The sequence below is a fragment of the Scyliorhinus canicula genome, chromosome 8 (genome assembly GCF_902713615.1).
Source record: "Scyliorhinus canicula chromosome 8, sScyCan1.1, whole genome shotgun sequence".
NCBI lineage: Eukaryota > Metazoa > Chordata > Chondrichthyes > Carcharhiniformes > Scyliorhinidae > Scyliorhinus > Scyliorhinus canicula.
The window spans coordinates 169041401-169058258 of NC_052153.1; the positions used below are offsets into that span (position 1 = coordinate 169041401).

A 16858-nucleotide genomic window follows, 5' to 3' on the forward strand; every position below is an offset into this window, starting at 1 on the left:
GTCCAAAGATGTGCAAATTAGGTGGATTGGCCATGATAAATTGCCTCTTAGTGTCCAAAAGGTTAGGTGGGGGTTACTGGGTTACAGGAATAGGGTGAAGGTGTGGGGTTAAGTAGGGTGCTCTTTCCAAGAGCCAGTGCAGACTTGATGGGCTGAATGGCCTCTTTCTGCACTATAAATTCTATTATTCTATGTGCAAATGCAGCAAGACCTGGACAATATTTAGGTTTGGGGTGACAAGTATCCAAGTTACATTCATGCCACAGAAGTGCCAGGCAATGACCATCTTCTACAAGAGAGGATCTAATCATTGCCCCATGACATTCAATGGCATTACCATCGCTGATCCCCTATAATCAACATCCAGGGAGTTATCATTTATCAGAAACTGAATTGGACTAACAACAATACTACTGTGGCTACCAGGGCAGGCCAAAGGCTAGGAATCCTACGATGAGTAACTCATCTCCTGACCCCCCCGCCCCAAGCCTGTCCACCATCTACAAGGCACAAGTCAGGAGTGTAATGGAATGCAGGGCAGCATGTGGCTCAGTGGATGGCGGACCCACGGATTAGAGGACCCGGGTTCGAATCCTGGCCCTGGTTCACTGTCCCTGTGGCGTTTGCACATTCTCCCCATGTCTGCGTGGATTTCACCCCCACAACCCAAAGATGTGTAGGTTAGGTGGATTGGCCATACTAAATTGTCCCTGAATTGGAAAAAAAATAATTTGGTACTCTAAATTTATTTTAAAAAGGAGTGTAATAGAACATCTCCACTTTCCTGAGTAAGTGCAGCTCCAACAACACTCGTGAATCTCAACACCATCCAGGTCAAAGCAGCCCATTTGATTGCTACCCTTCCACAAATATGGGCTGACAAGTGGCAGATAAAATTAAATGTAAAGATGTTTGAATTGGTGGATTACTGCCTATGCGGAGTCTGCACATAATAATAATAATCTTTATTATTGTCATAAGTAGGCTTACATTAACACCACAATGACGTTACTGTGAAAATCCCCTGGACACCACACTCCGGCATCTGTTCAGGTACACAGAGGGTAGATTCAGAATGTCCAATTCACCTAACAAGCATGTCATTCAGCACTTGTGGGAGAAACCAGAGTGCCTGGAGGAATCCCACGCAGACACAGGGAGAACGTGCAGACTCCGCACTGATAGTGACCCAAACTGGGAATCGAACCCGTGTTCCTGGCGCTGTGAAGCATCAGTGCTACACACTGCTACCGTGCCACCCTTTTCTCCCTTCATCTGTCCTAATTGTTATCCCTCTTATTTTGAAATTGTGCCCCCTGGTTCTAGACTCCCAAATCGAGGGAAACATCTTACCTGCCTCTACCATGTCTACTCCTTTAAGTAGTTTGTAACTTTCAATTAAATCACCTTTCATTCTTCAAAACTCGTGAGTATACAGACCCAGTTTCCCCAAACTCTTTGTAAGACCCTGTTCCACCATCCTGGAATAAGTCTGGTGAATCATTGCAGCACTCTCTCTGAGGCAATAATATCCTTTTTGAGATAAGAGGACCAAAACTGCACACAATACTCCGGGTGTGGTCTAACCAAGCTCTTATACAATTGAAGCAAGCCCTCACTTTGCCTGTGTGCAAATCATCTTGCGGTAAACGCTAACATTCCATTTGTCTTCCTCATAGCTTTCTTCGCCTGCATGTTAGCCTTCAGTGACTTCTAGACAAGGACACCCAGGTCCCTTTGTACATCTACACTTTCTCATTTCTTACCATTTAGGAAATACTCGGCAAACTTCTGATCTTATGATGGAAGGAAGGTAATTGATGAAGCAGCTGAAGATGGTTGGGCCTAGGACACTACTCTGAGGAACTGCTGCAGTGGCGTCTGGGGCTGTGATGATTGACCTCCAACCAAAATACCTAAAGGTGACATGAACAGAAATGTTATTTAACGCAACGAGTGATTAGTCTCTGGAATACACTGCCTGAGGATGTGGTTCAGGCAGACTCAATTGTGACTTTCAAAAGGAAATCAGGTAGTTACCTGAGGTGAAAAAATATTGGTAGGGTTGTGGAAAAAATTGGGGAATGTACTTAGCTGGCCAGCTCTCTCTAAGAGCCGGATTTTTGAAGGCAGCTGTTCATCATTCTACTATTCACACCTTGTCCATCCATACTTTTTGTTTCCTCACTTGTCCCATTACCACTACCTTTGGCTTTGCATCACCAACTTTCAGTCATTCATAGACTCCCATCATCCACCCTATCACAGACCTCACAGCATCGACAGCGTTTGTTTTTTTGTTTCTCTGAACTAAATGGATTACATTGTCTGCACAAGTGGCACAAACTAGGCCTGTAGTCTCGAGTATAGAGACTAAAGGGTTGTCCAATGAGGTAGGTAAGATGGTTGAAGAATTTCATTGACAAGAGAGAGAAATTACTTCCTCCAATGGAGAGATGAGAATAGAGGAAGGGGCAGACAATAAAATTAGAGCTTTGCTTTTTAGGGGTTAACATTGGAGGCACTTCTTCTTGCAAAAGATAGTAGAAACTGGGAGCATTTTCCTGAAGAAAATTATCAAAGAGTTATTTGAAAACTTTAAAACTCAAATCGACAATGCTACTGTTCAGCAACGTTTACAAAGGGCAAACAGAAGTTAAAATACAGATTAGTCATGAAATGACTGAAAGACAGAAGAGGCTCAAAGGATCCCATGGCCCTACTGCTGTCTCTGTGATCTGTGGGCATGTGTTAACATTACCGTTTTAGAGAAGGAGATTAATTATACATAAGAGCCGGAGACACATTGGTCCATGATTTAGTTTGGATTTCAAGAGCCATTCTATTTAACTATTTGGCAGGTAGCTGATTTTAAAGAGACATGCTGTTGAAGCTTTTCATCTTCCACCCATCAGGACAGATACAAGAATGCCAAACTGAAAGGGAACAATTGATGCTGCATGAGAAAAGGGATGCTGATTGGTTGACAAGTCAGGTCTGATTGGTCCAGATGTTACCATGGCGAATGCACCAGGAAGTTATTCGCCTCCCCATGCTTTTGTTTATTCAAAAAAGGTCCGATGTCTGGACATGTTCCTTTTGCCTGCAGCGGATTGGTTGCTGCATGTGAAAATAATGAGGCCTTTAGCAAGAATAAATGAGTTTACACTGTGAGGCCGACTGATAAATAGATAATTTGTTAGCGTAATTCTTCGCACATTTTGCAGAATCACATTTAACATTAGACATTATAGTCTGAGTTTTGCAAGCACAGGTTGGTTGAGTATGGCTAGTGCTCAGACAAAGGAATGTGCTGTTTGATCCATCTGCCAGTCATGGGGACTGTACCCTGTGTATCTGGCATCGCACCAGTACTGAAAATCACATATCACAGTGCTCTTTGTGTGGTAGGCAGAATGTCTTCTTGTCTTGAACAGCAGAATACTGTTAATGGCGAACACCATTGCATAGTAGCAACGTGAAATGGCCAGCTTCACCTGTTGCTCAAATACTTGAGATATTTTGCCCTTCCAGGATAATATGAGGTAGGGTGGGCACTTTTCAGGTCCAAATATGGCGGCCTTAAGCCCATTTGTGAGTATGCGCACTACAAAGTGAGTAATGATCTGATCAGTGTTGTCACGTGATAGCTTTGATACACCCTTTAATGTCTAGCATTAGCTGTCATTTTGAGATTCAGCAGCATTTGCTGAACAAAGCTGAATGCGTTAAGAATTACACTAACAACCAATTTAAAATGTTCAGTCGGGCTCACACTAATGTTTGCTAGAATCTCAAAGACCATTCCTTCGTAGGCAAGAAGGAACATGTCCAGACATTTCACATTTTTGAATAAACAAAAAGCATGGGGGACAATAATTCTATCAGCCCATAAGACATTGGAGCAGAAGTAGGCCATTCGGCCCATCGAGTCTGCTACGCCATTCAATGAGATCAGGACTGATCTGATGTAATCTTCAACTCCACTTTCCCACCTTATCCTCATAACCCTGGATTCCCTTATTGATTAAAAATCTGTCTTCTCAGCCTTTAACATACTTAATAACCCAACCTCTCCAGCTCTCTGTGGCAAAGAATTCCACAGATTCATTACTCTCTGTCTTAAATGGGTGACCCTTTACTCTGAGATTATGCCTTCTTGTCCTGGACTCTCCGACAGGGCCAAATGGCCTCCTTCTGCACTGTAAATTCTATGATCCTCGGGGAAACAACCTCTCAGCAGCTTCCCTGTCAAGCCCCCTGAGAATCCAATCTGTCTCAATAACGTTGCCTCTCATTTTTCTAAACTCCAATGAGTACAGGCCCAACCTACTCAACTCCTTGGTGCTTTCATCATGGCCATGTGTCGCTCAATCAGGGCTGCCTTGTCAACCAATCAGTACCCCTTTAATCGTGCAGTGTATATAATTTTTCCCTAAAGAAATTGGAATTCTGGAGAGTTCTGACTTTGTCTTTTTTTTCAGCAATTCCCAGTCCTGTACTATCAGGTGACTAATTATAAAGAATGCTAAACATAGTGCATCAAGAGGGCTACTTAAGAAAAACATTTGATCATTTCAGAATTGTAGAAATGATAGCACAGAGAGAATATTCATCCTCACTACACCAGGACCAGTTCCATGGCTGTTTCCTTTCAAATTTCCCTAACTATTCCCCAGAACCTGCCATACAGAACAAATTCAATCAGAGGAGATACCATAAATAAAAAGTAAGTGCTACAATATAAAATTATGTTCTTCGACTTTACTATTATTGCTGGTAAGTATAACTAAATATGGATTATGACTCCAAGGTAGAGGAATATTGTTGCATGATCTTGACACATTTGAATAACAGCTGAAGATAGAAAGAGTGATAGAAGTGAAATAATCACCGTATATTCTTTGGTATTGACATGCTGAAATATCACCCCAACGTGGGTGATGCCATTTTGTTTTGCAAAGGTTTGCACTATTTTCTCTGCTTCGGTCGCTCGGCCCTGAGAGATCAGCCATCTGGGAGACTCAGGTATAAGCCTAAACAAAAAGAATACAAATAAAGCAGAAGTCAGAGCAATAGCCTGGGGGAGGCGGTGGCGTAGTGGTATTGTCACTGAATTAGTTTTTTAAAATAAATTTAGAGTACCCAATTCATTTTTTCCAATTAAGGGGCAATTTAGCGTGGCCAATTCACCTACCCTGCACATCCTTTGGGTTATGGGGGTGAAACCCACACAAACACGGGGAGAATGTGCAACCTGCACACAGACAGTGACCGAGAGCCGGGATCAAACCTGGGACCTTGGCGCCGTGAGGCAACAGGGCTAACCCACAGTGCCACCGTGCTGCCCCATCACTGGATTAGTTAACCAGGGATCCAGAGTAAAGCTCTGGGAACCCGGGTTCAAATCCCACCACTGCATTTGGGGAAATTTGAATTCAATAAAAATCTGGAATTAGAAGTCAAATGACGACCATGAAAAATGAAAATCGCTTATTGTCACGAGTAGGCTTCAATGAAGTTACTGTGAAAAGCCCCTAGTCACCACATTCCGGCGCCTGTCCAGGGAGGCTGATATGGGAATCGAACCGTACTGCTGGCCTGCTTGGTCTGCTTTAAAAGCCAGCGATTTAGCCCAGTGAGCTAAATCAGCCCCTAATGAGTCGATTCCTGTAAAAAAAATGTCTTGGCATTGAAATGCTGGCACAGCCTGCGACACCCATGAACAAATAAATTAACAAAAAGCTGTGGAACCTGCTTGACCTCAATACATAGAGAAAGGTGTGCCAGCACATGATCTGATTAATAGGGCTAAGAGGAAGTTCCTTATGGAGTATTAACACCAGCTGGGCACAGTAGGGCTGACCAGCCTTTTTCTACACATTTTATCTTCTGCCGTCTTTATCTGGATCTGATGTAACTCCAAAATGAACTAGTAAGCCAATACTGATTTGATTGATGATGCCCAACATCCCCTGAAAGAATGCAGCAAAAATAAGGTGATTATGCTCCACTTGAGCCTCCTGTGCTTCCTCATCTAACAGAGCTCTCTATCCTCTTCTAACTTTCCTTAAAATCTAACTTTCCTTAAAAGTATCTCCCCTAATTGTTTTAACCATTCTCTGTGGCACTAAGTTCCTTGGGCGCGATTCTCCCATATTGGGAGAAATCGTAAGGCTGGCGTCAAATCCGGGCGGGTTTGACGCCAGCCCCCCCTTCCCGACCGGGAACCGATTCTGGTCCCCGGTCGGGGCTAGCATCCCGACGCCGTAAACTCCGGCATCGCGGGCTTAACGAATTTCGTTAAGCCCGCTTGCCAGAGTTAGCGCCGGCTGACGCGTCATATGACGTCAGCCGCGCATGCGCGGATTGGAAGACTCCAACCCGCGCATACGCGGATGATGTCATCGCGCATTTGCACGAAACCCGCGCATGTGCGGGCCGGGGTGCCCCTCAGCCGCCCCGCGAATGGATACTGCGGGGCGGCGGAAGGACAAAGAGTGCGCGGGCATCAGGCCCGCTGCCCGCGATCGGTGCCCACCGATCGCGGGCCCATGGCACCCTTGGCACGGCCGTGGTACTGCCGTGCCAATCGGTGCCATGGTTTTAAAAATCAACAGTTTACGGCCGTTTTTACGAACGGCCAGACCAGGTGTGTTTGCCGTTCGTAAAAACAGCCGTAGAGGGCTGGGAACTCGGCCCATCCATCAGCTGAGAATCGCTGCCGGCCGTAAAAAAAACGGCGGCAGCAATTCGTATCGGGAGTCGGGCGTGGGGGGGGAGAATAGCGGGAGGGCGTCGGAACAGCGTGGCCGTAAAATTTTACGAGCCACGCTATTCTCCGCACCGTCGGGAGTGCGGAGAATCGCGCCCCATATTCTTTGGCAAAGCAGTTTCTCCTGAATTCCCTTCCTGGTGAAAATGAAAAAAATGAAAATCGCTTATTGTCACAAGTAGGCTTCAAATGAAGTTACTGTGAAAAGCCCCTAGTCGCCACATTCCGGCACCTGTTCGGGGAGGCTGGTATGGGAATTGAACCGTGCTACTGGCCTGCCTTGGTCTGCTTTAAAAGCCAGCGATTTAGGTGACTGTCTTATATCGATGGCCTCAAAAGTTATGCTCTTCCCCACATGTCCAAACATTCTTTCGGCACCCACTTAAACACTTCAGAATTTCAAAGACCTCTTTTAGGCCCCCCTCAGCCTTCGCTTTTTTCTAGAAAAGACACCCAGCCTGTCAATACTTTCCTGATATGTATTGTCTTGTTATGCTCTAAGCGTAGCATAAGCGGCTTCCTTGTGGTGCACTTGACAAAGGAAGGTTCAGACGTGGAGATAACTTCAATCAACATGTTTATTAAACTATCTACACTTCTCCTACTCGGTTTCGCCACTACTGTTAATCTTTCTATAGCTACTCAGACTGACTAACCAGTCTGCTACAATCCACGTGGTGGGAGTAATTTTGAATCAACCCTGTGTCTCTACTCACTGACTGTCTCCACTGGAAAGAGGCAGATCATGTGTGTGGTGTCCTTTATATATGGGTTGGTGTAATGCCCTCCTGTGGTCATGTCACCTCTGTGTGTATCGTGAATGCCCATTGGTCGTGGCATGTCTAACTGATCTATTGGTTGAGTGTCTGTGTGTCATGTCTTTGGTGCTCCCTCTAGTGTCTAGCTAGTCTACATATATTTACATTAGCCCCTTGTGTATTTACAGTGATGCACATCACGACATGTATAACCCCCACATTTTAATATTTTTTTGACCTCATTCATGGCATGTCACTGGCTAGGCCAATGGGCTGCATTTTACCTGCTCCCGCTGAGAATGTTTTCAGCAGAAGGGTGCGTAAAAAAGGGCAAATGCCCATCCCACTACCTTCCCAACTGCCCCGAGCTCACCCCTTAATAATATGGGCAGTGGACAGGTGGCAGAGTAGGCAGCCCACCCGCCATATTTAAGCAGATAATCAAAGGTCAATGAGGCATGTTACTACGTGTATTAATACTCTAATAATACACATAAAATATTTGGTGTCGGCAGAGAGGCAGGAGAGGTCAGTCTGATTTTAAAACTAATTTCTTCAAAAGTCAAAAGTCGGGAAGGAGCCGACGGGAGGATGCTGTGGGGGGGGGGGGGGGGGTGGTGCTGGGGGGGAATGGGGTGGGAGTGAGGATGGAGTGGAGGTGTTCTGTCTTCTGAGACTTCTATTTGCATATGGGGAATGTCCACCCCACCCTGCCTGATTAGATCGGGCTTCCGATCGGGCTTCCGATCAGACAGCAGCCCTTGAACCTATACCCACTGCAACACTCTGCCGCCCTCACCCTACGTGACCTGCCCAAATGCACCCTGTCCAAGAGCCTGCACACATACATCTCCGGTTATTTCCTATTTACTGCAGCCAGGTGTGCTTCTGAAGCTGGAAGTCCTCTGATTGGCCATCTTTGAGAGCCCCCCACCACACTCAATTGAACACTGAACCTGTCTCCATGCCAATTAAGGGAGCGCTATGAGTCAGAATTCCAGCAAGTGGCTGTTTGCCCCCGATGTGGCATGGTGGGGAGGGGTGGCAGAGTATATGAACCTACAACAGTCCTGGCTCCTATTTCCTGCATGACCCCACCCAGTAAAATTTTCACCCACTCTATTAAAATGCTTCAAGGGGTTACCATCAAATATTAGGAGGTAAGTGAGGGTGAATTGTATCCTCAACTTTTTCCTGCAAATGTTTCTTTTCATGCAAAATAATCTCTTTAAAAGCCTTTGTTGGTTCACATCTCTGCCGCCAACCCCATTATGGTTTGCTTGCTGACTGCTCACCAAATGTGTACATTTTATAACAGCATTCTCATATTCCGCATTCCTTGAAAGGAGAAGCCATCACAAAACACAGGGAAAACCTGCTGCAAATGATGGGCCTCCCAATCTCTGTCCTTTCAATCCAGTAGGAAAGGGATTCGGCTAGCTAATGGAGTGAGAGAAGGGGAAAACCAGGTGCCTAGCTGCCAATTTGGCAAATACTCACAATTGCAATCCTCCCAATGCCATTCCTTCGACTGAAAAGTATGTGGACATTTCTCCTCAGCAACCCTTTTGAATGTCTATTTTTGTCTTCCTGTAGATGCGCCAGGCTAAGAGAAAAACACTGGAGGAGGAGCATTCTGTTCTTCTGCGTCATCAAAACCGATTGAAATTTGTTCGACATTCTATTAGGTTGGACAATGTTCAGACATCCATGGCAGCTTCTTGGAGCAGATATTAGGCCCAATTGCGAATGATCCTGAGATTGGCTGCTTGACCAGGCCTTGAACTGCTTCTTGCACATTTTCCAGCCATGGATGCAGCCTAATGCTGTCCACCAACACATTTTGCATGGAAAGTGACCACAATTCAGTGATAGTGACCACAATTTAGTGATAGTGACCACAATTCAGTGACAGTGACCACAATTCAGTTACGTTTACGTTAGCGATGGAAAGGGATAGGTATATACAGCAGGGCAAGAGTTATAGCTGGGGGAAAGGCAATTATGATGAGATGAGGCAGGACTTAGGATGCGTAGGATGAGGAAGGAAACCACAGGGGTTGGGCACAATTGAAATGTGGAGCTCGTTCAAGGAACAGCCACTGCGTGTCCTTGATAAGTATGTACCTGTCAGGCAGGGAGGAAGTGGTCGAGCAAGAGAACCGTGGTTTACTAAAGTAGTTGAATCGCTTGTCAAGAGGAAGAAGGAGGCTTATGTAAAGATGAGACGTGAAGGTTCAGTTCGGGCACTCGAGAGTTACAAGTTAGCTAGGAAGGACCTAAAGAGAGAGCTAAGAAGAGCCAGGAGGAGACATGAGAAGTCTTTGGCAGGTAGGATCAAGGATAACCCTAAAGCTTTCTGTAGGTATGTCAGGAATAAAAGAATGACTCGGGTAAGAGTAGGGCCAGTCAAGGACAGTAGTGGGAAGTTGTGCGTGGAGTCCGAGGAGATAGGAGAGGTGCTCAATGCATATTTTTCGTCAGTATTCACGCAGGAAAAAGACAATGTTGTCGAGGAGAAAACTGAGATACAGGCTATTGGACTAGAAGGGCTTGAGGTTCATAAGGAGGAGATGTTAGCAATTCTGGAAAGTGTGAAAATAGGTAAGCCCCCTGGGCTGGATGGGATTTATTTTAGGATTCTCTGGGAAGCTAGGGAGGAGAGTTCTGAGCCTTTGGCTTTGATCTTTATGTTGTAATTGTCGACAGGAATAGTTCCAGAAGATTGGAGGATAGCAAATGCTGTCCCCTTGTTCAAGAAGGGGAGTAGAGACAACCCCGGTAACTATAGACCAGTGAGCCTTATTTCTATTGTGGGCAAAGTCTTGGAAAGGTTTATATGAGATAGGATTTATAATCATCTAGAAAGGAATAATTTGATTAGAGATAGTCAACATGGTTTTGTGCCATCAGGTCGTGCCTCACAAACCTTATTGAGTTCTTTGAGAAGGTGACCAAACAGGTGGATGAGTTGATGTGGTGTATATGGATTTCAGTAAAGCGTTTGATAAGGTTCCCCAAGGTCAGTTGTTGCAGAAAGTACGGAGGCATGGGATTCAGGGTGATTTAGCAGTTTGGATCAGAAATTGGCTCGCTGTAAGAAGACAGAGGGTGGTCGTTGATGGGAAATGTTCAGTTACTAGTGGTGTACAACAAGGATCTGTTTTGGGGCCACTGCTGTTTGTCATATTTATAAATGACCTGGAGGAGGGCGTAGAAGGATGGGTGAGTAAATTTGCAGATGACACTAAAGTCGGTGGAGTTGTGGACAGTGCGGAAGGATGTTGCACGTTACAGAAGGACATAGATAAGCTGCAGAGCTGGGTTGAGAGGTGGCAAATGGAGTTTAATGCAGAAAAGTGTGAGGTGATTCATTTTGGAAGGAGTAACAGGAATACAGAGTACTGGGCTAATGGTAAGATTCTTGGTAGCGTGGATGAGCAGAGAGATCTCAGTGTCCATGTACATAGATCCCTGAAAGTTGCCATGCAGGTTGATAGGGTTGTTAAGAAGGTGTACGGTGTGCTAGCTTTTATTGGTAGAGGGATTGAGTTTCGGAGCCATGAGGTCATGTTGCAGCTGCACAAAACTCTGGTGCGGCCGCATTTGGAGTATTGCGTGCAGTTCTGGTCACCGCATTATAGGAAGGATATGGAAGCATTGGAATGGGTGCAGAGGAGATTTACCAGGATGTTGCCTTGTATGGAGGGAAGATCTTATGAGGAAAGGCTGAGGGACTTAAGGCTGTTTTTGTTAGAGAGAAAAAGGTTGAGAGGTGACTTAATTGAGGAATACAAGATGATCAGAGGATTAGATAGGGTGGACAGTGAGAGCCTTTTTCCTCGGATGGTGATGGCTAGCACAAGGGGACATAGCTTTAAATTGAGAGTTGATAGATATAGGACAGATGTCAGAGGTAGGTTATTTACTCAGAGAGTAGTAAGGGTGTGGAATGCCCTGCCTGCAACAGTAGTGGACTTGCCAACACTAAAGGCATTTAAATGGTCATTGGATAGGCATATGGACGATAAGGGAATAGTGTAGATGGGCTTTAGAGTGATTTCACAGGTCGGCGCAACATCGAGGGCTGAAGGGCCTGTACTGCGCTGTCATGTTCTATGTTCTCTGAAACAAATGTCCTTCTGTCTCCACAACACTCCTGAGAGCCACTAATATGCACAATCATACCTTCCTGTTCTCCTTACCCACTATCTGCTACTTCTTTCCCAGGGCCACTGGTGGCCAGGCAAAAACTGGATGGGTTTGAATGGGCATGTCTTCTGGCTCATATGATGGGCAGTAGCAGCTCACCGCAGTTTTCACAATGCGACTGCCGGTCAACTTTCAAGTGAAGCCATACTTTCCAATGGACATGATGTGGAGATGCCGGCGTTGGACTGGGGTGAGCACAGTAAGAAGTCTTACAACACTAGGTTAAAGTCCAACATGTTTGTTTCAAACACTAGCTTTCGGAGCACTGCTCCTTCCTCAGGTGAATGAAGAGGTATGTTCCAGAAACATCTATATAGACAAATTCAAAGATGCCAGACAATGCTTAGAATGCGAGCATTAGCAGGTAATTAAGTCGTTACAGATCCAGAGATAGGGGTAATCCCAGGTTAAAGAGGTGTGAATTGTATCAAACCAGGACAGTCGGTAGGATTTCGCAAGCCCAGGCCAGATGGTGGGGGATGAATGTAATGCGACATGATTCCCAGGTCCCAGTTGGGGCCGCACTCATGTGTGCGGAACTTGGCTATAAGTTTCTGCTCGGCGATTCGGCGTTGCCGCGTGTCCTGAAGGCCGCCTTGGAGAACGCTTACCCGGAGATAAGAGGCTGAATGCCCTTGACTGCTGAAGTGTTCCCCGACTGGAAGGGAACATTCCTGCCTGGTGATTGTCACGCGATATCAGTTCATTCGTTGTCGCAGCGTCTGCATGGTCTCGCCAATGTACCATGATTCGGGACATCCTTTCCTGCAGCGTATGAGGCCGAGTTGCACGAGTATGTACCGCGTACCTGGTGGGTGGTGTTCTCACATGTAATGGTGGTATCCATGTCGATGATCTGCGACGTCTTGCACAGATTGCCATGGCAGGGTTGTGTGGTATCATGGTCACTGTTCTGAAGGCTGGGTAGTTTGCTGCAAACAATGGTTTGTTTGAGGTTGCGCGGTTGTTTGAAGGCAAGTAGTGGGGGTGTGGGGATGACCTTGGCAAGATGTTCATCTTCATCGATGACGTGTTGAAGGCTGCGAAGAAGATGTCGTAGTTTCTCCGCTCTGGGAAAGTACTGGACGACGAAGGGTACTCTGTCGGTTGTGTCCCGTGTTTGTCTTCTGAGGAGGTCGGTGCGGTTTCTTGCTGTGGCATGTTGGAACTGTCGATCGATGAGTCGAGCGCCATATGCGATTCATACGAGGGCATCTTTCAGCGTCTGTAGGTGTCTGTTACGCTCCTCCTCGTCTGAGCAGATCCTGTGTATACGGAGGACTTGTCCACAGGGGATGGCTTTTTTAATGTGTTTAGGTTGGAAGCTGGAGAAGTGGAGCATCGTGAGGTTATCCGTGGGCTTGCTGTAAAGCGAAGTGCTGAGGTAACCGTCCTTGATGGAGACGATTGTGTCCAAGAATGCAACTGATTTTGGAGAGTAGTTCGTGGTGAGTCCGATGGTGGGATGGAACTTATTGATGTCATTGTGTAGTAGTTTTAGTTATTCTTCGCCGTGGGTCCAAAGGAAAAAAATGTAATCGATGTATCTGGTGTATAATGTCAGTTGAATGTCCTGCGCAGTGAGGACGTCTTGTTCAAACTTGTGCATGAAGATGTTGGCATATTGAGGTGCAAATTTGGTCCATGTTCCATGCGTCTGGATGAAGAACTTGTTGTCGAAGGTGAAGATGTTGTGATCCAAAATGAAGCGGATGAGTTGCAGAATTGCGTCTGGAGATTGGCAGTTGTCGGTGTTGAGGACTGAGGCTGTTGCAGCAATGCCGTCGTCATGGGGGATGCTGGTGTAGAGTGCCGAGACATCCATTGTGACGAGGAATGTCCCTGGTTTAACTGGTCCATGGGTGCTGAGTTTCTGTAGGAAGTCTGTCGTGTCGCGACAGAAGCTGGGCGTACCTTGTACGATGGGTTTCAAGATGCCCTCGATGTAGCCAGAGAGGTTCTCACACAGGGTCCCATTACCTGAAACGAAATGACGGCCTGGTGTGTTGGCCTTGTGTATTTTCGGGAGGCAGTAGAGATCTCCAATGCGGGGAGTACGTGGGATGAGAGCACGTAGGGTGCTCTGAAGGTCTGGATCCAAGTTCTTGATCAGTCTGTTGCGTTGGCAGATGTGTTCCTTGGTCGGATCTGAGGGTAACTATCTGTAGTGTTCCTGGTTGTTGAGCTGTCGGTACACTTCTTTGCAGTAGTCCGTTCTCTTCAGTATGACGGTGGCCCCTCTTTTGTCTGCTGGTTTGATAACGATGTTGCGGTTGGTCTTGAGAGCGCGGTGGCGTTGCGTTGTACTTGGGTGACATTCGGGGCTGTCTTGTGAATGTGACTGATGAATCTGGCATTGCTGCGACTCCTGACGGCTTGAGCATACATGTCGAGTCTAGGGTAGCAGCCTTCCGGAGGTGTCCAATTTGACTCTTTCCTCTTCGGTTGCCGCACCGCAGATCTCTCGGTCTGCTGTTCCGGTTCATTGGTCGTCTCATTGGGTTTGCTGTTGGCCTCTTGGGGTCTGTGGAAGCATTCCTCATTCACCTGATGAATTCCTCCGATGAATTGACGCGAGACTGATGGGGTCCATTTTGGTGGTGGTGCAGAAATTGAGCCCTCTGCTGAGGACTTCGATTTCGTCTGGTTGAAGGGTGTAGTCTGACAAGTTGACAATAGATTTCCCTGTATTGTTTCCTACTGTGGGTGGCTTGGTTGCTGCTGGTGGTGATGCCAAGTTTCTCAAACTTCCTGTTCTTGGTGTGCATATAGGTGGCACAGTATTGTTGGCTCATCTGTTTGGCGGTGGACAGTTAGGGATGGGGAAATAAATGCTTACCTTGCTAGCGATGCCCATATCCCATGATCAAATAGAAAAAAAATAAACATTTGGCAGTGTAAAACTTGAGAATTACTGAAAAAAGAGACATTCATCAAAGCTTTTCATCTTGCACTCGTCAGGGCAATTCGCAAGAATAACAATAGCAGGAAAAAGAACAAATTTATACTGCATGAGAATAGAGTACTGATTGGTTGGAAATGGATTCTGATTGGTCGAGGCGTTGACATGGAGAATGCACCAGTTGATGGTGACTGACAGTTAACTGTCAGGCATAATTTGAGATTTAAACCAGGCAGCTAGACTCTGATTGATATCGGCATTGCCCTGAAGAATGACCCAGTGAATGTCTGTCACTTATTTTGTTTAGCTGAAACAGGCACAAGGGCCGGGATTCTCCAAGCCCTCGTCGGGTCGGAGAATCGCCGGGGGGGGGGGGGGGGGGGGGGGGGGGGGGGGGGGCAAGACTCCCGCCATGCCGCTCCGATGCCGGGCTGCCGATTGCGCTTGTGCAAAAACTGCACCGCTGGTCGGGGCCGTTGAAAGCAGTGCCCGCGGCGATTCTCCGCGCTCAACGGGCTGAGTGCCCACTGAGTAGTTCTGTCGAGTCCCGCTGGCGTAGTTCACATATGGTCCCACCCGGCGGGACCTCGAAGTTCTGGCTGCGGGGGCCGTCCTGGCCCCCGGGGGGGAGGGGGGGGGGCGGGGGGTCGTGGGGAGGATCTGACTCCGGGGGGAGCGGGGGGGGCGGGGGCTCTACAGTGGCCAGGCCCGCGATCGGGGAATACCGATCGGCGGGCGCACTCATTCCGGGGGGGGGCCTATGTTCCTCCACGCCAGGCCCCTGTATGGCTCCGCCATGTTGCACGGGGACCAGCGCGGAGACAGCAACCATGCACATATACCGGAGCGGAGATGGCCGTGGTGTGCATGCGCAGACCCATGCCGTTCTAACCCCTGAACAAAAGGAGAATTACAGGGCCTGGAGGCCCGTTGACGCTGGCGCCGCCCGCGCCTGTATTGACACTTGGCCGCAATATCGATGAATCCCGGCCAATTCCGGTACAAGTGAATGGTAGAACCCTCAAGAGTATTGAAAGTCAGAGAGATCTAGGTGTACAGGTCCACAGGTCACTGAAAGGGGCAACACAGGTGGAGAAGGTAGTCAAGAAGGCATACGGCATGCTTTCCTTCATTGGCCGGGACATTGAGTATAAGAATTGGCAAGTCATGTTGCAGCTGTATAGGACCTTAGTTAGGCCACACTTGGAGTATAGTGTTCAATTCTGGTCACCACACTACCAGAAGGATGTGGAGGCTTTAGAGAGGGTGCAGAAGAGATTTACCAGGATGTTGCCTGGTATGGAGGGCATTAGCTATGAGGAGCGGTTGAATAAACTCGGTTTATTCTCACTGGAATGACGGAGGTTGAGGGGCGACCTGATAGAGGTCTACAAAATTATGAGGGGCATAGACAGAGTGGATAGTCAGAGGCTTTTCCCCAGGGTAGAGGGGTCAATTACTAGGGGGCATAGGCTTAAGGTGCGAGGGGCAAGGTTTAGAGGAGATGTACGTGGCAAGTTTTTAACACAGAGCATAGTGGGTGCCTGGAACTCGCTGCCGAAGGAGGTAGTGGAAGCAGGAACGATAGTGCCATTTAAGGGGCATCTTGACAAATACATGAATAGGATGGGAATAGAGGGATACGGATCCAGGATGTGTCGAAGATTTTAGTTTAGTCGGGCAGCATGGTCGGCACAGGCTTGGAGGGCCGAAGGGCCTGTTCCTGTGCTGTACTTTTCTTTGTTCTTTGTTCATGCAAATGCATCATATTGCAAGCCTGACTGACAATCTTAAATTGGTTGTCGGTGTAATTCTTAGCACATTGAGAATTAATTAGCAAATGTTATCCAATCACGGAATCACACTTAATATTGGGACATTGTGTTTTGAGTTCTGCAAGCTCGGGCTGGTTGGGTATCGTCTGCATTTTGCCCATTGAGAACAACGAAAAATGTTGTTTGATGCAATCTACCAATATTTGGGACATATGTCTGCATACCAAGCATCTGAAGGGCCTGTTCTGTGCTGTACTGTTCTATGTTCTATGTTCTATGTAATCACACAGGCACTGAAATTCATATGCCACTTTACTCATTTGTCTTTTAGACTTGATGGCAGCATCCTGTTAGTGGTGAACACCACTTGTGTTGCTATTGTATTGTTGCAGCGTGAAACAGCTAGCTTATTGTTCAGGTTTTTGATACCTTGCCC

General features: G+C 46.9%; 1 protein-coding gene across 7 annotated transcripts in view; it reads right to left on the minus strand.

Moving 5' to 3' along the window:
• LOC119970687 (solute carrier family 22 member 5-like) overlaps window positions 1-16858 on the minus strand; it is a 193479-nt gene that overhangs the window by 61610 nt on the left and 115011 nt on the right. For all 7 annotated transcript variants that reach the window (XR_005461660.1, XR_005461659.1, XM_038805705.1 and 4 more), the window contains one exon: window positions 4895-5036. Coding sequence is in view for 5 of the 7 variants with exons in the window: in XM_038805705.1 (XP_038661633.1) it covers window positions 4895-5036 (142 nt within the window). In the remaining 2 variants the exon portion in view is untranslated. The remainder of the gene's footprint in view (window positions 1-4894; window positions 5037-16858) is intronic.